The following is a 22,367-nucleotide window of genomic DNA, read 5'->3' on the forward strand; positions in this document are numbered from 1 at the left end:
CTTAATTCACAATCAACCTGAATGAATGAACATGAAGGATTTGAGGGGCAGGGCCACACCCACACCCAACAAAAGAAACTTTGAAATGAAAACATTGCATCTGATAAATACCTAACTTGTTAAATTTCTCATTCGGTGATCCTTCTTCTCCCTCTGAGACCTCTATCTGTGATATCATTCCAAGAATAACACTGCAGTGAAAAATAAAAATGGCTCTGGTGCACAGTGCACTAATTAGCGCCCATTTCCATTTGAAAACGATTAACTTGCAAAATGATAGTTTTTTCTCCCCCCAGGTATGAATGGCTTTATATCAGTTACTACTTTACAAGACACGAAACCAAAATAAAAACACCTTTCAGCCACCAGTGTTTGCTGTTAACCAGTCTTTTGGGGGAAGGCTTCCTTTCATTTATAAACAAAAGGCCTGTAGCCTAGATGTGTCTTAGCATACATCACTGTCCGACAAGGAGTCTGCAATCTGCAAAACATTCTCCACACAAGGACATTTCTACTTGCTAACAAGCAATTACGCTACGGCTACATCATATCAGCATTTCATGATGTCAAATACGCAGAGTGGCTTAAGAAAAGGACAAATTAGTCATAATTATAAGCCTTCAAAACGGCATGGCATTTCATACTGTTACCAACAAAAAAACTCTCCAACAGACTAACAGACACAGAATACATTTCTCTGCGCTTCATCTAGACTAGGCTATAAGCCTGCAATACAAACACTTCATGAATATGTTTAACAACAACTGCAATTTAGCCCATCATACGATGTTATTATTATTACTTCTTCCAGTAGAAAACAAGTGTTATTATAACACCACTCAGCTCAAAGTAGACACAAGATATTATGTGAATACCGGTCCTACAGGGATACAAAAGGTTAAGATCTCGGAGTGTGAATTGTGTGTAGGTTGTACCTTGCTGAAGTCCAGTGTACTCTCAGCCTAATCCTTTACAACTGATCTCACTTTTCATGTGATTTTACTTTTCCATTCCAATTTCCACTGTTCTTCTGTTAGGCTAAAAGCCAAAGAGAATGTCTAGTTATGTAAGGCTTTCCATTGCAATCAGCGGGCACCTCAGATGAACCCAACTTCAATCAATATAAAACATTAAAACATAAGTCTAATTCAAGTGGGGGAAAAAATAGGAAATTAAACCCTCTCTGGATAATACATTGTATCAAGCTTGTTTTCAAATGCATTCTTTAAGCTTATGGCTTTACACAGGAAGTGAAAAATGTCTTTCAAACTGACGTAAGTGGAGGTCAAAAGAAAAGTCAAGCGGGAATAAAACTATAAGAAAATTCTGTCCCGCCCTTTGCTCCGTTCAATTTGCCTGATTGCTTGCAGCAGAATACATCTGAATACTTCTCTCTCGACCCTCGTAAGGAGAGTATCCCATGGTGCAGCACAGCAAGAGCTGAAGAGGGTTAGAGGGTCTTTGGATTGGAGGGTTGGGCGGGTTCAATCCAGCATTAAAAGGGGGTTAACCTGAGAAAGCAGGGCAGTGGCACTTGGTGCTTGAGCGGAAGCCCCACAGTGAGCATCATGTCTGCCACGCAAACAGGCTACAATTCACCTCATTCATCTGTGGTGGCTTATCTGTATTAATGGATGGCGTGCTTTCATGTCAAGACAAAACAGGTGGTCTATGAAGAAATTGCAATCTGACATATGAGAACATTTTAAAAAGGGTATTTTACTCAATATATAGGGTATTTTTTTGAATTGTCTCCATGTAGCCAAAAGCACAGCCAATTCTGAATTTGCAATACTGCTTCAAGTTTGTACTTCTGGCTTCATCTAATGCACTGAATGCTTCTAACATCTCATACAGAAATCTTCTGTAATGCTCTGCAAAATCAGCTTTTGCGGTGAAGCATGTCTGATTTAATAAAGGCCGATTTACATAGAGTGAAGCAAGTCCTAGAGCTTCTGACAGCACAGAATTCACATCCAAATGTAACCCAGGCCAAAAAGAAAGAGCAAGAGAGAAAAAAATCAGGCTGGATAGAGGCCTCCCTTGTTCGGCAGGGGTCAAACACAGGTTTGCTTTTGCATTATTGACACCGTGAAAGTTGTCTGTGCTTTTTGTTATTGAAAAATTCAATATGATATTTATCTTCCTAGCCCAAGGCTACCGTAATTCTGCTGCTGTGCCTTCCCCCCTCAGTCACTTTCTCAAGGAGATTAATGCCAATTTTAAAAGGGGACTGTCTCACATCAAAGCTATCTACAAAATCAGACTATCATTATTAAAGAATCTTTCTGAACAAAATGTACCTCTAATTCCACATAAGCCCTCTATACAAATCCTTCCAATAAAACACTATTAGTGTCCTCAGCTGCCCAGACTTGTTCCGGGTTGCTTTAATGGTTTTGTATTGAATGTGCCTGTAGAACACCATTTCTCAAAAGAACTCTCTGTTAAAACATGTCTTAAAGATCCCCCTTGGCACACAAAAAACTGGGTGACTTAAGACATAAGAAAACTTTTGTTTTGAAGGCCACTTGTCTCTCCTGCAACCTCCAGCACTTTCTGGCACTGAGAAAACATCCAGCAATTCCCCCAGCAATGGGCGCAGTGCTTAAATTCCATTAAAGAAGCACACCGTTTGTCATTTCATGAGCTGACGCACAAGACAAAGTCAGAGACTTCACAATGATCAACATTATCGTTAGAAAAAGTCAACCCCACGCTGTGATTTTTGATAATCTAACTAAATCTGCCGCCATAGTGTAGTAACATAGTAACATACAATATTGCATGAAGATTATCGCTACATTATTTAGAGTCTGGACAATCATTACAGAGTGCCTGACATTTTACCTTTTCACAATGCCAAGCCACTGTCGTAGTAGATATACCAGATAGTATCGGTATTTGCATTAAGATAGCTAGACGACATCTATCAGTGTCTTGTTTTACACACGACAATGATTTACTAACGCTGAGCTGCAAGGTGCAAGAAGTAAATGGAACAAAAAAAACTTTAAATGAAGATAGCGTGGCTCATTTCATTAGCGTCGTTCAATGAGCGGGCAAAACACGAATGTGGTGTGGCATAACCCCTTTTTGTTCCCCGAGAGACATCACACGTTAATTCTTACTTGTGTTATTGTAGACTGTACTTTTTAGGTCTAACCTTACAAAGGACATGTCTAACTGCCTAAATTGCACCAAACTGGTTAATATTAGTGTATGCAAGGAGGCTAGCTAGCCAGCTAGCGATACAAGTTTTCTCGTAGACTATCCCCTTTCATAAGGACATTTCCATACGTTAGCATTTCATGGATCGGCGGGCTGAATAGAAACCCTAATGTAACAAGCTGGCCCGTAACTGTATGCGAGTAGGTATCCGGTAAAGTCGATTCAAATAGTACATGCCTGGTACAGCAGGATTGCTGTAAGTTATATACGTAGGTACATTTCATGTGGAAATAGCGTCCCGTTACAATTCCAGGAACTCTCCGCTTTGCAGTTTGTTTGGCTAACTGCTAACTGCATCCTCAGGAGTATGACATGCCACTACCACCATGCCTATCCAGCTACCGAACCTAGCTGTTACATGCACGGCAACGATAGTATGCATAACATCTAAGGAACACCTAACCGACTCTCTTGTTAGTTTGCATCCGTGACTAAGATGGAAACCAGACCAACAAACTTACCTCACCGTTGTGCGAGACACAAGGACTGTTGCAGAAGCTAGTCAGCTAGCACCCATTTAACCATGGACCGTACACGCTAACGGTAGCAGGATAACGTTAGCTAGCTGGCTAGCTACAATATATGGCCAGCTAGGTAAAGCCACAGACATTGGTAAAGCCCTGTCCCCCACTAATACAAATGAAAATTCCTGCTACTCACGCGTTTGGGGTGCTCCGTAAACCTACAGGTTTTCTAGGTGACGCCGGTTGAGGTTAATGGGTAAATCTTCGTGTCGCGGTCCAAGCTTTTGGTTTAACCAGGCTCGGGGCGTCACGGTTTGATGTAGATTGTTCCTACAGGGAAACATGAGAGGACTCGCCTCTCGCACTCCCTAGTACCCGTTACAACCGGGACAAGTCATGTAGGGGACAGGGAATACGGTAGAGGGCGTATTTTCCCACAAGTAATCAACTTGGCTGGAAACAGATTAATGGAACAAAAGCGCAGAGTATATCGAGTACAGTTGGAACGAGAATAGTTGGAACACCTTAGTTAACTTCTATTCGCAGCAAGCCTGATCAGTGATTTTGCTCTGCAAGGGCTTAGTAAACGTCTTTGATGGTGGGAGATTTTGAGGACTTGCGACTCTCTAGCATGAAGATATCGGCCCAAGTCGTTTTATAAAGTTAAGGTTTTGACGTCATCACCTCCCTTTTACATCTCCAAAAGCATCTCACAGTTAAACCGAATTTAGATGATTGTGAACTTCTATCTTTGCTCTAAAAAACGACACATTTCAAGACTTGGTAGCCTTTACGGTTTTGGTATCTAGACAAATGTGCAAGGTGGTCAGGTGTTGTTGTGTGAGTACCAATTTTACCTGTGCACTAAAATCTCATTGTCTTAAATGGTGTTTTTTTTTTTACGAAAAGATTAAACAACAAAGATTCTTAAAAAGTTTGCCTTCAAGCAAGTTTCCGATTCCCTGGCTCAAGCTTTTTTGCTAGACGCTAAGCAGTCTGGTTTTAAGAGTGGTCATTCTACTGAACATTTTCTTTTCTTTCAAAATCCTCTTTTCAGTCATAAGCTCTGATTTTACTATAGCCTAGGCCTACTTATCAGCAGCCTTTGAAACAGTGAACCAGGCCATCTTCTTCTCTACACTGTCTAAACTGGGAACTGGGAATACACACAGTTGGCTTGAATTAAACCTCAGTGGATGTTCCTTCAGTGTTTCTTGAGAGGGACAAGTATCAAAAACTCATCACCTTTCCACTGGCGTACCCCATGCAGGGATTGGACCCCTAAAAAAATTCTATCTACATTTACATTAAATCATTTAGCAGACGCTTTTATCCAAAGCAACTAACAAGGATGTACATTTTACATGATGGCACATTGCACATCAGGAGCAATTCGGGTTCTGTGTCTTGCTCAAGGATGCTTCAACAGGGAATCAAACTAGCAACCTTCTGATTACTAAATTACTTCTCTACTTCCTGTACCACTGTCGCCTCTTCATCACTTCCTTAGGTGAGATTACCTGTTCTCATGGGTTCTCCCCCCAGATGATTCCCCAATATTGGCTCAAATTTCTGCCTTAGTGATACTGTATTTCAGTTTGGATTAGGGATCGACACCTTCATCTCAATGTTTCAAAAACTAAACTCTTTGTTTTCCCAGCCAACCTGGCTATGCCACACAATGTTACCATTCAGCTTGGTTCATCTTCATTGACCCCAACTAAAACTGGAAACTGAAACTTGGGTGTTATTACTGATGACCAATTTCACTTCTCTGAGCTTGTATGTTCTGCCTCAAGGTCTTGTCGTTGAACACTTAATAATATATTCGGAAGACCAAACCCTATCTCACACAATATGCTAGACAACCTTTTGTGCATATCTTAGACTTTTGAAATAAAATTTTAACCGGCCTTCCTGCATGTGTTGTGAGACGGATGCAGAAGATGCAGGATGTGGCGGCGCGTTTGGTCTTTGATCAGCCAAAGAGGACACACGCAGCTGCTTAGAATTAAAAGTCCCTCACTCTTGTGTATAGGGCAGCCACTTGACTGAAACCTTATTTAAATGGCACAATTCAGTGCGATTCACTCTGTCAACCACTTCACTTCCCAGATGATCGTCTGTTGTCTTTGTCCCTAGCAGCAAGAGATCGCAGTCAAGACTTTTTGTTCGTGGTACCTCTGTTGTGGAAAGATCTAGTGCTCCGTTCCAGTGGCAGCCTTGGTACATACAAAAAAAAAAAAAGGAAAACTCACCCTTTCTAAACATCATCTGTGTAGTTCTTTTGCTGGAGGCATTATTTATAAATATAATAATAGATTTAATATTTTGAATTATAATTACTATTCATTGATGGTTTGAAGTGTCTGCTAAACACCTTAACCATACCAAGCCTATGGGGCTGTTCCAAGGAAAAAACACATATTTTCAGTATACATTTTTGTGTGGTAATGCCAAGAGCTAAAATTGTACCAACTATACTCAGTCTATCCTACTTACACTTTTTTCAGAAGACGACCAATGAAGATGTTATATGAGGGGCCAGATGTTAGTTGAGTTGTTGTACTAAACATGTTGACAAAGACTGAAATAGATCTTCTGTCATTTTGTGAACTAGTCATACTTTTGTCATCAGGCTAACAAAAACATATATGACCCATACTTCTCATATCACCATCATCAATCTACAATGGAAATAAAGAGCCAAACCTTTTCTGTCTCACAAACCACATTCTTATTTAGAAAAGTGGTGTGACTCTTATGCCCAATTGTCTTAGAGTGTCAACGATTTGTGCCTTCTTTAGTTTTATGCTTTAGACAGACAACCTTCAAGATACACATGTTTAGTGTTAGCCTTTTTGCTCCTCCAACTATGCACTGGATTCCTGTTAATGTTTACCCTTTTGGCTGCTTCCTTATCTTGAGAATACCAAGAATGTCTCAGTGGTCAAACATTATATTTAATGTGCCTTGACCTGACTGAAGGATCCTCTACAGAGCATGCAATTTCATTTGACATGTGGAATATTTTCTTACAACTTCTCCCTTTAATCTTATTCAAGTTGGATGTCAAAGCAAGACTAAACATATGGAAGAGGTAGTAGGGAAGTCCTGACGATAGTGTTTTAGAATGAACCTGGGATCATCCTCATAATCATTATTTATTCAGGGAGAATTGAATAACTAACACGGATCATCTATAAATAGACTTATGGATATTGTTTTTTTTTAACAAACTGGCTGATAACCAACATAACTAAGACATCAAAGAGCGCTTGATGATGTTATGCATGTGAGTTGAGCCTAGTTGTCAAGGTAACAAGCTGTCAGAATTTCTACATTGGTCAGACATTCTGCAACTTTACCCGATCCGACTGAACATGTTGAACTCCTCCTAAAGTACCCGACAGTACCCAACAGTACCCAACAGTACCCGACAATCACCAACAAACACCAAATGCTGGCGCACACTGACCCAACTGTAAGTGATTGTTGGCATTTGTCGGGGCAGTGTGCAAGCTGCTTTAAAGGCTCTTAAATTGGTTGACAGACAAATACTGGGTTAGTTTCAAGTCCTCTTGAACACTGTTCAATTTATGGGAAGCAAAGAACTTAAAAGCTATTTAACCTATATTTTGACACATATTCCCGGTCCAGATCATGATAATGATCATTATTATACCATTATGACATGTTACATGATGTGTCCATTTGTCAAAAGGCTTTACAGATGTATTCTTCTGTGTCAAATGTCACAGGTATCAAGACAAACTCAAATTTACAGTGAATGCAGATCATTTCAATGGTGCTCATGATTATGGAATCTTGTAATTGTAAATCTGTGCATTATCTCACTATATGCAAACATACACATTTACTTACATAAAGCTTTTCATTTTCTGTACTTCAGTTCTATACATATATTCGAAGAATGTATACAAATAATGACAAAAGCATTTTAGATGCAAAGTTTTAAATGTGTAATTAATCTATTTTTAGGGAATGACTACCATGGCTAAATGTGGAAACAGTGTTTACATCACACAGCTATACCACTGCATCCATGTTTCTCTGTAGATCATCAAAGTGTGTTTTAAAGAACAGTAGGAAGAGCTTATACCTTCTTTAGAGATTATCTCTAACATTTCATATCTACCACCGTATCTTCAATCCATGAAGCAAATTGAATGTTCAACTGTTGTGCAAAAAGCTACTTAAATAACTTCTGTACTGCAAAACAGTCACCAGCTCCAAAAAGATTTGTGCGATTATATATTATATTAGAACTATGAGCAGGAAGATAAAATACTCTCATTCAACAATTACATTGAAAGCTGACAATATGTTGTGCTAATTAATGCTACTTGAGTCATGGTATTACCATTAGTCAAAATAAAATCACAATAAAGCAATCAGACGTCATTTGTTATCAACAGATTCAATTTTCGCTTATAATAAGCTACACGTAGTAATTGCAAAAGTGATTCATTGTTAATGAGTGATACATTATTCATAAACATAGTTTTGGGCTTGATTATTTAAAAGTTCATTGCAGATTTTTACAAATCCCTTGACACATTAATGAGTAACTATTACATATCTCCCTAATAACAGTGCTCTCTTCTTTTCAAAGCCTATTATTTTGGATTATTTATACAAATTCATTAAAAATGAAAGAAAAGACAAGAGTTTATATTGTGATCAAGTCTATAATGGGGGATCATTATCAGCTATTTGTTTAGTTAATTTGCAGCAGTGTCTTGGTTTTATTCTCAACCTGGAGACGTGTTTATTTCTCCATGTTCCTGAACTCCAGAATAAACATCCCACATAGGAGTCAAGGATGTTGTCATCAGTTATAGCTTCTCCTTCCGAGGGCAAGATACCCTCTGTAGATGCCACTGCATACCCTTGAAAAGAAACATGAAAAGCATACCTGGAAAAGAACATTGTATTGACTATCAATACACATATTCATGACAATTTGAATGGTTTTGTCCAAAATACAAAGTATTTTGTGCTGTATATAACGTTTGTAAAAGGCTTGCCACTTGCCAAGTATACCAAGTAAGGACATCCCGCTATCTATTGAGATGGCCATCAAAGTATTTTGTACTGTGTGGTCTTTTGTCTGGTTTGTAAATAAAGCCAATTGTGTTTAATATGTTAAACTTTTATTTGCATTACATTTTAAATACAACTATTGTTTGTTATATTAAGGGGATGGGGAGAGAGCGAGAGAGAGCATTCAGCCTTCGGACACATACCAAAAATCTGGCTCACCTCTTGACACCACTTAGGTATTAACCTGAATAACTGAGCGAGTTTCCTGTGTCTGGATTCTCCAGTGATCTGGAGACCATCCCTAAATGTATTGTTTTTCTTCTGGCAGGCAGCAAATGCTCAAGCTTCAAGCCATAGTCTCTGAACAAGACACACCCAAACATAAAGTAATGAGCGATTATGCTCAGTCTGAATACTGCAAGCTAATTAAGAACAGTTCACAAACTTTGAATTGCCTTTGAAGTCCTGCGCAAATAGCCTGAGCTACATTATCTGTTAAATTGATCACATAATATTTTTTTTTTTATTATAGTTTGTTTTAACAAGGTTTTACCTATGTTTTCACTATGTACTGGCTCTGTGGCACTCTGAGCTTCTTTTGAATGCTTATTCTACAAATAAAATGCATTATTATTATTACTATAAATCAGCAACCGAGACACGCTGGCCGCTGTGCTCACATGGCGATGGGGTCAAACTTTAGATGTGCCCCCCAGCGTTCAACAACAACGTTTTAAAACCACCGTGGGTTTGTGTTGCTATCATAGATACAAGGAGATCCGAGCACATCACCCCAGTCCTCCACTCCCTCCACTGGCTTCCAATCAACCAGAGAATACACTTCAAAGTCCTACTTCTAGTTCACAAGGCCATAAACACCACCGGTCCGGCCTATCTCCAGGATCTCCTCATCTCACACCAAGGACTCTTAGGTCCGGACAAGCAAACCTTCTTGCAGTTCCCCGGACAAATATGTCCAGAATGGGAGATCGTGCCTTCTCCTCGCTGGGGGCCACGACTCTGGAACAAGCTCCCGGAGAACATTAGGGCTTTGGACTCCATCACTACTTTTAAATTCCACCTCAAAACCCATCTTTTTATATCTGCCTTCTCCTAAAGTCCTGGTTTCAGTTTTTTTTTTTATTTCTTTTCTGTATTGTTTTTGTATGCACTGTTTTAAATTGCTATTGTGACCCTGTTAAGCACCTTGAGACATCTTTGTACATGAAAGTGTGCTATACAAATAAAACGCATTATTATTATTATTATAGATCCCACCAGCCGTTTTTTTTAGCACGGCAATGACACTCTTGGGCCTCCGTCCTTCGCAGACGAAGGAGTCGAACTACGTCACGTCCTGTTTGTCCACCCCTGGCGAAAAATGGCGACGTCTTTAGGAGCTAACACATACAACAGGCAAAACTGGGAAGATGCGGTATGACTTAAATATAGTATTTGACTGTATTTGTTGGGCAAAAAATAAGGGGTGTTAATGAATATGCAAATTCTGTAACAAATGTTTGTGTTAACTGTGTTAAACCGATCATCATCCTTTACCCGATGAAATACTGCCATGCCAATGCTAGCTAGTTAGCTAACGTTTTCTATTATCACCTATCTTTTTCAAATAATGCACCTTATCGTGGTAGTTTAAACACTCATATTTGAACGAAACTCTTTTCCTTACTTCGTAAACTGTGCACTGGTTTTCAAGCGGGCTTTTGTTTTATGCCGTGTTTTCCCCTCGTTTCAGGACTTCCCAATTCTCTGCCAAACATGTCTTGGAGAGAATCCTTACATTCGCATGGTATGTACCTTAAATTGATACAAAACCTTTTGTTGTTAACACACTTTGGGTCACAATAATGATCATGTTCACTTTTTTCATTCTTGTAGACCAAAGAGAAGTTTGGAAAGGAGTGCAAGGTAAGTACAAGGATGTGGTTAAGCTAAATAATTAAGATTGTAATATTTTTAGTTTGCAGTTAGTTCAGTTCCTACTAATTTTATGCTGTAAAAAACTGACGTCCACTAAAAAAAGTATTTAAGTGCAAAGTTCTCTATTGAACAAACGTGGAGGTAGGTAGGCTAATCAAGCCAATCATTTTCGGCATTAACGTAAGACTCACGTATATCTGGTGATATCTAATTTCCGCTGACGTCACTCATAAGGTCACAATACATGTACTCATTATATGGATGCAGTTCAGAATATTCTACAGGGCACACCAAGCTTTTCTAAGTAACTTCACCTTCATTCACATGTTTATTGTGCTTCCTTAGATTTGTGCCCGTCCCTTCACTGTGTTCCGCTGGTGCCCTGGTACGAGAATGCGCTTTAAGAAGACTGAGGTGTGCCAGACATGCAGCAAAATGAAGAATGTCTGCCAGACTTGCTTGCTGGACCTTGAGTATGGTACGATGGTTTCCACTGGCAATTTACAAAGCAACTGTTACAAATGTCAAGTTTTCTTAGGAGCTCAGTGTTTGAATTCTTCCTCCAGGTTTGCCCATTCAGGTCCGCGACACAGGCCTTAACGTCAAAGATGAAGTGCCAAAGTCAGATGTGAACAAAGAATACTACACTCAGAATATGGAAAGAGAGGTAATTTTTCATTAACCTCACAAATAAAATGAAATGAAAATGGTTAGTGGTCAATAACATGATTCTGTCTACAATCACAGGTATTCAAAATTCAACAATATTTTATCAAAGCAAGCTCAGTTGTGTTCCTCATCTCCATTATTCTGTAAACCCAAAAAAAGTTACACTACCAACCCCGACTGTGTATGTTAAAATAGTTTGGTTATCGCCAAAGTAGTTTTTTCTCAAACATAATGTTGCCATTTCTAGATAAACGGTAGGCTAATCATCATGTTGTTGAATGATAAATGACAGATTGCCAGCACAGATGGGACGAGGGCGGTTGGAGCACTTGGTAAGGCACAGAGCTCCAGTGATATGCTCCTGAAGCTTGCCCGCACCACGCCCTACTACAAGAGAAACAGGCCACACATCTGTTCCTTCTGGGTGAAGGGAGAGTGCAAGAGAGGAGAGGAGTGCCCTTACAGGTGAGACACGCTTATTGGATGGGGCATTTCATTAGTAAATATCACTATATAATAAACATCATCATATGAATTTAGTTGCTGAAAATATAGTGTAATTGATATTTAATTTTGGTCATTGTGGTATTGATCTTCTTGAAGTATTTACTATTTAGTTTCCTTGGTGATCTTAATGCCAGCATGTGTGTTGTGTTTCAACGTTGGTTAGTAACCTTAGATTTGAAAGTTGTACCCACCTTTTTCTTTTAACCACAGACATGAGAAACCAACTGATCCAGATGACCCTCTGGCTGACCAGAACATCAAGGACCGTTACTATGGCATCAACGACCCGGTTGCTGACAAACTCTTGATGCGGGCATCTGCCATGCCGAGGCTCGATGCTCCAGAGGACAAGACCATTACCACTCTTTATGTGGGAGGCCTAGGAGATACCATCACTGACTCAGAACTCAGGTGGGATTATTTAGTCTGTTTTTCTGCTTACTGTTATTTTTAAAATTATTTTTAAATGGATTGTGTTGTATTCCTCATGCTTTCCTAAGTGCGGTGTTCATATACTGGTCCCTCTAGTAAAATTGCATTCATTTTCAGAAATAAAATGGCATAGGGGTATGGGGAGTGATGGATATGTATCTATTTGTGTTCTCCAAAGCACTGTATCAGTAATCAGCATTGCCGTTGATTTCTAGCAATGTACCATTTATTGTTTTGTTGCAATAAAACTGCGGCTTTTTTTGATGTGGTGAACCTGACTGTCAAAATGTAAATCGGTTTCACTCAATAGGTTCTGGGCTTTTAACCAACTACATTTTATATTTTTCTCCCTGCGCAGGAACCACTTCTACCAGTTCGGGGAGATTCGTACCATCACAGTTGTCCCCAGGCAGCAGTGTGCTTTCATCCAGTTCGCTACGCGCGGGGCTGCTGAGTCAGCGGCAGAGAAGTCCTTCAACAAGCTGATCATCCATGGCCGCAGACTCAACGTCAAGTGGGGCAGGTAAAGATCGGACATTCATTGTTTGTCCTTCAGGGGGACGTGTTCTTTTAGGTTCATGGTATATGACGTGTAAGTCACTAAATTCGGTGCTGCATGTTGTCAGTTTCCTTTTGTTTGTTCTTTGTATCATTTAGGTTTCCATCAAAAGGTTAAAACTATGGCTCAATTGACAAATTCTGGAATATTATGGAGAGTGTCACATTATATGTCTGACTTAACTGCTGTAGAACCATTCCATGGAAGTTAATGTGTGTGTGTGTGTGTCTCTCTGTGTGTCCAAGGTCCCAGGGATCTCGAGGAAAGGAGAGAGAAAAAGACGGAGTGGCTGAAGGTGGCATGCGACTGGAACCGGTGCCAGGTCTTCCTGGAGGTGAGCAACTCCTAACCAAGAACATGGAAAATGTGCATTAGCATTCTATGCAGAAACTCTGCTCTCCTTTTGTTAAGCGTATAGATTTAGCTGTATACCGAATAAGGTTTATAAATTAGGCCTTTTGTACGTAAATGCATACATGTGCATGGATTCAATGTAATTACAGAGAACATATCTTGAAGGACCAGCTTAATGTGATCCTGTTTCTAAAAAAAAAAATCTAATTATTGATTTTCTGATTTAACCCTTTCTAGCATTGCCTCCGCCACCTGTGTCCGAAGAGGAAGGCCCCGCCAATTACTTCAACCTGGGCCCCAGCAGTGCCCCTACAGTGATGAACATGGGGCTGCCGCCTCCACCAGGGGTCACACTGCCCCCACCTCCAGGTAGGACACCCTCTGCCTGACTTCACATGTAATAGGTGGCAGGATTAGTGCTGTGATGTGGTAATGGGAGGTGTTTAATCGACTGTGAAAATGATGGGAGACTTCTTTGGGAGAAGGGTACAGAGTACAGGAAATTAGCCAACTAATAAAAGTTTTTTTTTAATTAAATCTTTGTGTGGTGACCCTGTAAGACAGGATTTTCCAGAGATTTTCATGGCACAGATTTGAGGGCGTGTAGTACCCAGTAGTAACCTGTATCCCTCTGCTCTGTTTTGCAGGCTTTGGTCCTCCAATGTTCCACTCTATGGATGGCATGGCTCCTATGCCCCCGCCCATGCCATTAAGGCTTCCAGGTCCGGTCCACTACCCTTCCCAGGATCCTCAGCGCATGGGCGCCCATGCCGCTCATGCTGCTCGCCATGGAGGACAATAGGGACGGTGTACTTAGGAAACACTGCTGTGAACTTTGGCATCAATTTCATTAATGACATCCCTTTACTTATTTTACATGTGTTTTTCCTCCTCCGTATGGGGTTTAGTTTATTTTCCTATTCCGGTAGGACGTGTTTTCATTTATTTGATTAAAGCAGTGACTCCCTGGTACCCATAAGAGAAGCAAGCTCAAATTTAAATTATCAAATGTGTACATCTTAGTCTTTTTTTCTGGGCTTGTTTGTTTGTCGTTTACTCCGAAGGTTGAATATGACCATGAACGAATTACTCTCTAAAAATGATTCCTTTTGCCATGATCTAATAGTGTTTGTCCCGCTGTGAGGCTTGTCTCACTGCAGAGGGAGGATGTGGATGTAACAAACAGGACCCAGGTGGCTTGCGTTTTTTTAATTTCTACATTTTACAACCAGGCAGCTTTTAAACTCTATATTCAGTCTGATATGGTAATCTGAGACTTTCTGGAGGTTGGTGAACATTTGGCTCTTTATATCATAATTTGGGTGTAGTAATAAATATTGTCCACAAGGTGGAGAGAGAGCCACTCTAGTCTAGGACCTGAGTTAGAACTGTTTCAGAATAGGGAAATGGATACAGCCGTCACTGCCTGTCCAATTGTAGTCTGTATGTTGTCCTATGTGGATCAATCCAAGCGTCATTAAAAACTGTTTTGTGATATGAAAAATGCATTCATCTGTGTATTGTTTTAACAATTTTGCTATGTGACATCATTGTAACATTAAATCCTTTCATTTTGTGAAAGTTTTTTCTAGTTTTGCTTATTTGTCATGAAATAGTATTTTTTTTTTTAAAGCACTTAAATAATTCGTCTGTAAAGCCCTTCTCTCTTTGACTAGAGCAGCCCTTTCTGTGCTCCTAAAATCCAGACAGTACAGTTGCCATTCAGCGTTTTGGTAGACGCCTTAAATCGGCTGCCATGTTGCGTCTCGTGCTGTAATCCTCTTCTGAACTCAGCGGGCCAAGTGCAGTCAGTGTCATTCAGTCACAAGCGCAGCACAACATCCTCATAGGTCAGCAGACTCGACCGTGTACTGGGTGACCCAGCCCTGCGGTCTGCGGTTGAAGTTGGGCCGGTCACACAGGCGCTCCAGGGTCATGCTGGACTCTGTGTATGCCTGATCGAGCTCGAACCCTGGCAGGGGAAATGACCTCACACTACCTGCCGTCCCTCCAAAAGGCGTCGGAGCCCTAAGGGACAGACAGAAAGCCTTTCCTGGTTACCATCTCGTTGATCCTTGGTTACCATCTCAGTGATACTAATAGCTTATATTGTGTGGGCTTTTATTGAGTGTAAGCAGCCAGACTCTCAGGGAAAAAACATTGTTGTCATATCATGTCAGTTCTAAAGAGTAGGCCCAATGTCAGGTGCAGCCATTACATCTAATGATCTCAAACCCCTTTTTAAGATTGTGACAAAGTATTAGAAGTTAACTTGGTGTGAGCTTGAATGGCGGACTAACCTGTTGAAGCATTTGTAGTTGGCCAGTGTGAGCTTGAATGGCGGACTAACCTGTTGAAGCATTTGTTGTTGGCTGGTGTGTGCTTGGGGCGTACTAACCTGTTGAAGCATTTGAAGTTGGCCGGTGTGAGCTTGAATGGCGAACTAACCTGTTGAAGCATTTGTAGTTGGCCGGTGTGTGCTTGAATGGCATACCAACCTGTTGAAGCATTTGTAGTTGGCCGGTGTGAGTTTGAATGGCAGGTCAGGGAGGTTAGCGCTGATGGACGCCACCACAGTGTCACAGTCCCTGCGCTCTTGTCGCCACGGTGAGCAGTAGGACTTGGGGATGATGGTGACGTTGAACCTCTCGTAGGGGACCTCTGTTAGCGGGCCGGAGTAACCTTCCAGAGGGCAAACAAGTAAATGAGTATTTTTTTTAAACGCAGTGTGGATTGGGTTTTTTAAAAGGGAGTTTTCAAGTTGCTAAAAACAAACGTTTGAATATTTCAAACAGCAGAGCTGCAGAGAGTATATTCACCTGGAGCAAGAACATTGGGGTTTCCTTTCCTGGCTACTGTCTGTTTCAGTGTGCTCACCAGGCTGGCCTTTCCCGGCTGACTGGTGCCGATCTGGTTGCTGCAGTTCTCCTTGTCGCCATGTGGGCCTGTTTTGCTCGGAGCGCCATTCTGCTCAGACTGCTATGGAGAGAACCAGTGTCAGTCGGGTTAGTATGTCCCCAAATGCCTTAATAAATCTGTTCATATCTCTTTCAACGGTCTTTACTATTAGTGAGTTTCCCTGAGCTGTTGCTTAGGTGTGACGTTAGCATGAAACACTAGTCTGTAGTACTTTTAAATATTTTCTTTTTTCATTGTCGATGAGATGAAATATTGGAGGATTGCTAAGCTAGAGACCGCAACTCATGATTTAAAGTTTCATTTTTACAATACAATGTTTTTGTCCTTCTTATGACAGTTATGTCGTGGATTGAGAGCAGTGCCATACCTCCTTGAACAGCTGAGCTTGCTTTCAAAATGTTTTGTCTCCTCAGCCTCTCCAGGTAAGGAACCTCCATTTTGGCCTTTTTGAGTTAACTCTTCAGTCATGGGCGAAAAGATTTCATTTGGTAGAGTGAGCTACTTAATTTCATTTTAGTAGAGTTACTATTACGTTTCTGAAGTGTGAGCCAATATTGATGCATTACATGAAAAGCCATTTTTCCTAATGAAAGCGATTCTCTTTCGATTCAAACTGAAGATCTGTAATAAGTAGGCAGTCAATAAATATATAATTGTTCAAGATTAATCTCGGCAGACAAAAAAATTAGAACACACCTCATGCAGCATATTTTACTAAATCATCTATTGGAATTAGATTAATAGATTAGACTGCCCTTGCAATTACATGCATTCAGAAGTTGTGTCAAAAAAATCCATGGATTTTTCTCAGCATACCTGTGTGTTTGGAGGAGGACTGTATCCTTGTGATGACTGACATGTCCCTAGCTGCAGCCCAGAGTCTCTTGTCTGGGAGAGACCGTCAGCTGACCAAGCTAAGCGTGGCTGGAGTTAAAAGGTTAGATCACCGGCTTAATTTAGTCAGTGGTGTGCTTAAGGCTAATGGACGGGAGATTATCGATGTGGACCCTCCACTTCCTGGTCAGTAAAAACCTGATCCTTGGGCCAGAACAGACATGGCGTGCTGAAAACCACAGATGCATCTCCAAGGTCTGACTCATGCCTAAATCTGGGGCACCAAGGAACATGACGGGTGTGTGGACCCAAGCAATTGCCAAGACTTGCTTTTTTACTTTTCTCTTCTATTCTTTCTGTCCCTCTTTCTCCCTATTCATTTATCCATTCAGCTTTATTCTCTCAGCTAGCACTGTCAATTACCCACAGTAACCTCTTGGCCCATTAAAATATATTACATGAGCAGTTGTAAATATATGACAGTAGGAGTTGATTTTCAAAGCAATAGAATATAAAACACAATTTGATTTAAAGTGATTACAGACTTGTGGTCTGCCTTTATCTCGTCATTACAGTGTAACATTCACAAAGTATACAGGAGCTTGTAAAGAACTAGAGAAATTTAATGTCACAGTATAAGTTCACATAATGTCACAAACATTGCAGAGACACAATTTCATTGTACACTCTACATAATACAGTCTTTAAATAATTATGTGTTATCACATGTCCACTGAACTATAACTGACAGGCTATTATAAGAAAGGTTAGGGTTGGATTAGGTAAAGGGTCATGTCGTAGCGGGTAGTTCATGTACACACAGATATAACAACTAAACACAGTTTCTAGTCTTTTTTTTGACAGACACCATACTAAACCTTTCCACCCTCCAACATTTCTGATGCTTCAATCAACTTACATTTCATGTTTCAGAGCCCTCTAGACAGGGACAGTCACCCATTCAGAGACTATAAACAAAGCCAGAGAAAAAACTGCTCTTGATCTCAGGTTTTGACTGAAGAGAAGAGGAGTACAACCTGTTGGCTCGTGCAGTAGGGGTCCGTTTTGATTTGTTTCTTTGTTGACCTCAGTATGTGGAAACTCTTAAGCCAGCAAATGCTACAACGACTGGATTTATCGCATTCTGAGCTTTGAGGTTCGTACAAAAAATACTTACAAAATAGTGTTTCTTTTGTTATGCTCTGACAAATAGGACAAATTGGGGTTGTGAAGTATAAAATTACTTTGGGAACAAATGATATTCATTCATTCAACCTTCCTCTTATTTGCAATGTTGTTGCTGATCCAGTTCATGCCATCCTGTAATGAGACAGGGTAAAAAAAGAGGATATAATCAAACACGATACAGATTTAAATTTCAGAAATATGGCAGACAAATGTGACACAGCAATGACAAGTATTCTTTCACACTATCTGTTCGCTCTGCAATTTGATCTCAGGAAGCAACAGAATTGACTTTGTATTGACTATAGACTCCAGCATTCCTCCATCATCCCTTCAAATCATACGGCCGTGAGTCATAGCTCTGATGTTTTGGAGGGACGTGTAATGTCTGTTTGTGGAACCACACAACATCATTCCAATATATCTTTTGTGCAGTCAGCCTCCCAGTTGTAATATGGCCTTCTCATGTGGTGCTATACATATAGTGCATACATATTGTGTTCTGACTGGCAAGACAGAGGGCTGAAGTAAGAATAACAGTATAGGCCAACTCTGTCTGGTCATACTGCAGATAGTATTACAGTTAAGGCTGATTTGATCTACTCTGACGTTGAAGAGTGCCGTGTGCAAAGCAGTATGCCCTGCAATGTTTCTGCCCTGATTGGCTGTTGGCCTGTACAGTACTAGTCAAAAGTTTGGACACACCTCATTTTTTGAAGTTTTTTCTTTACTTTTATCATTTTCTACATGGTAGATAACACTGTTTTTGTTCCATATGTTTTTTTTTGTAGTTTAAATTTCTTCAGTATTAATCTACAATGTAGAAAATAATAAAAGTAAAGAAAACACTTCTCAAAAAAATGAAAGGTGTGTCCAAACTTTTGACTGGTACTGTATATGTTCTTAGGTTTGGCTGTGAGGACCATGCCTGCCGGTGCCCACCTGTACTCCCTCGGAGGACACAGCAGAGCAGGCCTGGATCTGCCACTCGCGGTCTCGGTATGTGTGCAGGTTGAGTCCTTCTGCAATCTCGGCGGCAGGGGATGCCGTGGCCAGGTCTTGCTTGTTGGCAAAAATGAGTATGGGCACACCCTTCAGGTTCTCCTCTTCGATCAACTCGGAAAGCTCCTGTGATGAAAGGGTGAGGATCAGGTACTTGGAAGACTAGTAGACTAATAATAATAATTCATTTTATTTGTTGAGCACTCTTCATTCAAGTAGAATCTCAGAGTGCTAAGAAACAGCTCTCAGCAAAAGCACAGTTTAGGAAAATGATACGTTTTTAAAAAAGTAGGAAATGCCTTTCTGAATAAAAAGGTTTTTAGGCCAGTCTTTAAACAGTCCAGTGTCTGTGTGTTGCCCTTAAGTGGTCCGGGAGGCTGTTCCAACTCTTAGTGATTCTGCGTGAATTAATAATGCCAGCTTTTAATAATGCTAGTCTTACCACCCCTGTCTCTTCAAACCTCTTCTTGTCTGCGCTGTCAATGACATAGATCTAAAAGTGATTAGAAGAAGGTACAATGGCTTAATACATGTCATGGACACAAGGGTTAGAGAAAAAATTGTGGTCCTCATTGAATCTTGCTTTGTTTCCTTGTACATACTACAGACAGTGTGTATAAGTGAGCTTAAAAGTGAAATATTTTCAACACACCAGTAAGTCTGTGTTTTCCAAGTACTTTTTCCAGAAAGTGCGGATCTTTCGCTGCCCTCCAATGTCCCAGACGTTGAGCTTCATGCCATGGGATGTCACGCTCTTAATGTTGAAGCCCTGGTGGAGTAAGACAGCAGTTGGGTTGATAAAACATTATGGTAGTGGGACAACATCATGACCCTCAATGTCTGCCTGATGGAATGAATCGTTACTTGTTTTTGCACAGGAGTCCAAGTATTTGTTATTGGGACCAACATCTTGGCATGACCAGAGATAGAGGTGGCAGTGTTTTAAATATATTTCTATTTTTACTCTGCCTTTAAGTAGCCTCCTTCTCCACCGACTTTATGGGATAGGTAATCTTCAACTGCAGGATTAGAGTCACGGGCTCGTCTCTATTCTGGGAGGCATGCTTTGAGTTTTATAATAGGTGCGTGTTAATTAACAGAGAAAGCAAATGCTGATTAGGCTCAATTTTGTTGTGATGTGAAACACTAAGAAAAGAACCGTTGGCATTGAAAGTTAGCCACATTTCTTGTGAAACAACAGCAACTTCCACAAACTCATTAAGCTGGAGAGAATACGTGGAATTGAACAGTTTTGTCATAGCAAAATGGAAATATGCACATCGCAAAGGTATGCACATTTTTTTAAAGGCAATTTAAACAGTGCTGAAACAGAATTATGAAATGAATCTCATATATTGCCATTCTGTGTATATTTTTAGATTTGATCTCAGCCAGCTTACAGGAAAGTATAGACGATCATAGTTTTAGGTAATGGGGGCTTTGTGGTTCAGATTGAGGTGGCTTGAAGAAGCCGAGCATGACTCCCATGATGTCAGCTTGCAACCTAATAAGGTTTTTGATCTCCCTGGTGCTCTCTTGATGAGTCTAGGATGCCGTTACGATTGAAACAGGATTCTCTTTCAGACGTGAAAATGAGTTCTAAGGAAGCTAATGGTGAAAATCAGAAATACCACAATACAACTGTGACTTTTTGTTGTCGTTGTTGTTGAGGCCTGACCACCATGTAACCATATGAATGTTGACCTGGCCAATTGACTTAAACAAGATATTCTTCTAGTTGTCAGAATGAGAATACAATGCTGGAAGACGTCTTTGCTGCATGCTTAGCGATGTACCATAATCAAAAAACATCCACTGGGTCCTTTATTTGTCTAGATTGCGTTGTGAAGAGGTACTGAAAGTAGCTAAGGTATTCTGGGCAAGTGTCACAAGCATGTGAGGCTCGTGCCAGACTTGAGGAACCACCGGGGAAAACAAGTCTGACACTTAGCAACGGGCCACTGTAATTTCCTAACCTGACCTCGGTGTCCGCTTATGTAAGCTGGGGTGTTGCCAGGATTTGTGGCCTATATCCACATGGAATAAAACCTACAGCTACAGTTTCCTTGCTTGCTTTTGAGAGAGAACAGTACTTGGTGCCCAACACACACAAAACAACCTGACACGCTATACAACCTCACTCACGTCTTTACCTGAGTGGGTGTGATGGTGTTGACATCCTCTGAGGCGAGTTGTTTCAGTAAGGTAGTTTTACCAGCGTTATCCAGGCCAAGGAGAACTATCCGGAACTCCAATGCTGTGGTGCCCTTCAGTTTCTCAATGACTGAGAACAAACCCTGAAAGAGAATTATGCCACATGGGGTCACATGTCTCATAAGAGTTCAGGTACAGGTCATTATGTCTGTATACAAATACATCAGGTATGATGGCCTTTCACCATCAACAAGCTTTAGTTTAAAAGACAATGCTGTTAAAGGTTATACTTTATAAGCTATACACAAGAGTAGTATACACACTGGGAAATTAGTCTGAACTATGACCATACACAAAGAAAAAGACCACTGAGGGTTGCAACAGATTTTTAGGATATATCCTCTGAGTTAATGAGGATAAACATGCGCATGGCTGTCAGAAGCTTTAGGTTCTTTGGGTTGGCGAAGACAGTATTTACAACAGTTAGTACCTCCTAAAGAACACAATACCGACTAACCTCTCAGACTACACAGACTCGGCCTTAGCGAGCACAAAGTCCACTTAAGCAACTCTCTAAAAAACAGAGTCTTGCCCTTTCAGGTAATCCACGGCACTAATGATGCTTACCTTCTGATTCTCTCCCATTGTGAGTGGTGTTAGCGGAGCAGGCAGTGGTGGTAGAAAGGGAGAGAAGAGCGATGCAACATTCTATGTTTAGTCCCAAAAAGTGAATGCTGTGTCGCCACCAGGCCCAACAGAAGGTGTCAACAGACACCTCGCTCAGCGCGTCGTTACTCCCAGCAAACGGCTTCTGCGAGCAGCCCCGGCTATGATGGAGACCCGTCTCCGCTCGGTCGGAGGAAGTGGAGGTGGGGACTTGGACAGGATTAACGGGCCACAATTAGTAATCACTTCACGTGCCTTTTCCCTCCCTCCTTCCCTCTCCCCCCGCCCCCATCAAACTCACCTCCTCCCGCCTTACTCCTGCATTAAAGACTTACCTGGATTATCCCTACCAACCACCTGCCACACAAGAAGCCACAGGCCCCCTA

At 40.8% G+C, this 22,367-nt stretch overlaps 4 protein-coding genes across 6 annotated transcripts in view; 1 reads left to right on the forward strand and 3 right to left on the reverse strand.

Moving 5' to 3' along the window:
- ndst1b (N-deacetylase/N-sulfotransferase (heparan glucosaminyl) 1b) overlaps positions 1–4,030 on the reverse strand; it is a 59,098-nt gene extending 55,068 nt beyond the window's left edge. For 2 of the 3 annotated variants that reach the window (XM_080839412.1, XM_080839410.1), the window contains exon 1: positions 3,892–4,030. The gene's annotated coding sequence lies outside the window, so the exon portion shown is untranslated. The remainder of the gene's footprint in view (positions 1–3,891) is intronic. The other variant, XM_080839411.1, reaches the window with a different exon arrangement.
- A 6,084-nt stretch (positions 4,031–10,114) lies between these two features.
- On the forward strand, positions 10,115–15,020 carry rbm22 (RNA binding motif protein 22). Its single transcript, XM_080832019.1, has 11 exons — positions 10,115–10,197; positions 10,516–10,569; positions 10,659–10,688; positions 11,046–11,178; positions 11,267–11,367; positions 11,662–11,834; positions 12,087–12,287; positions 12,667–12,831; positions 13,113–13,201; positions 13,459–13,590; positions 13,869–15,020. Exons 1-11 carry the CDS (start codon positions 10,144–10,146, stop codon positions 14,021–14,023), a joined length of 1,287 nt encoding a protein of 428 aa, XP_080688145.1. The 5' UTR covers positions 10,115–10,143; the 3' UTR covers positions 14,024–15,020.
- Positions 15,021–15,040: 20 nt separating this feature from the next.
- LOC308371460 (myozenin-2-like) lies at positions 15,041–16,577 on the reverse strand (the record flags this gene model as incomplete). Its single annotated transcript, XM_080846361.1, has 4 exons — positions 15,041–15,249; positions 15,720–15,903; positions 16,041–16,200; positions 16,572–16,577. The coding sequence occupies 4 exons, from the start codon at positions 16,575–16,577 to the stop codon at positions 15,066–15,068; spliced, it is 534 nt and encodes a 177-aa protein (XP_080702487.1). The 3' UTR covers positions 15,041–15,065.
- A 1,663-nt stretch (positions 16,578–18,240) lies between these two features.
- On the reverse strand, positions 18,241–21,960 carry arl3l1 (ADP ribosylation factor like GTPase 3, like 1; the record flags this gene model as incomplete). The annotated part of the gene is made up of 6 exons (XM_080850843.1): positions 18,241–18,294; positions 19,102–19,287; positions 19,604–19,654; positions 19,814–19,930; positions 21,315–21,458; positions 21,943–21,960. 6 exons carry the CDS (start codon positions 21,958–21,960, stop codon positions 18,241–18,243), a joined length of 570 nt encoding a protein of 189 aa, XP_080706969.1.
- Between the last annotated feature and the right edge of the window lie 407 nt (positions 21,961–22,367).

The sequence above is a fragment of the Sprattus sprattus genome (assembly GCF_963457725.1).
Source record: "Sprattus sprattus genome assembly, chromosome: 1".
Taxonomy (NCBI): domain Eukaryota; kingdom Metazoa; phylum Chordata; class Actinopteri; order Clupeiformes; family Clupeidae; genus Sprattus; species Sprattus sprattus.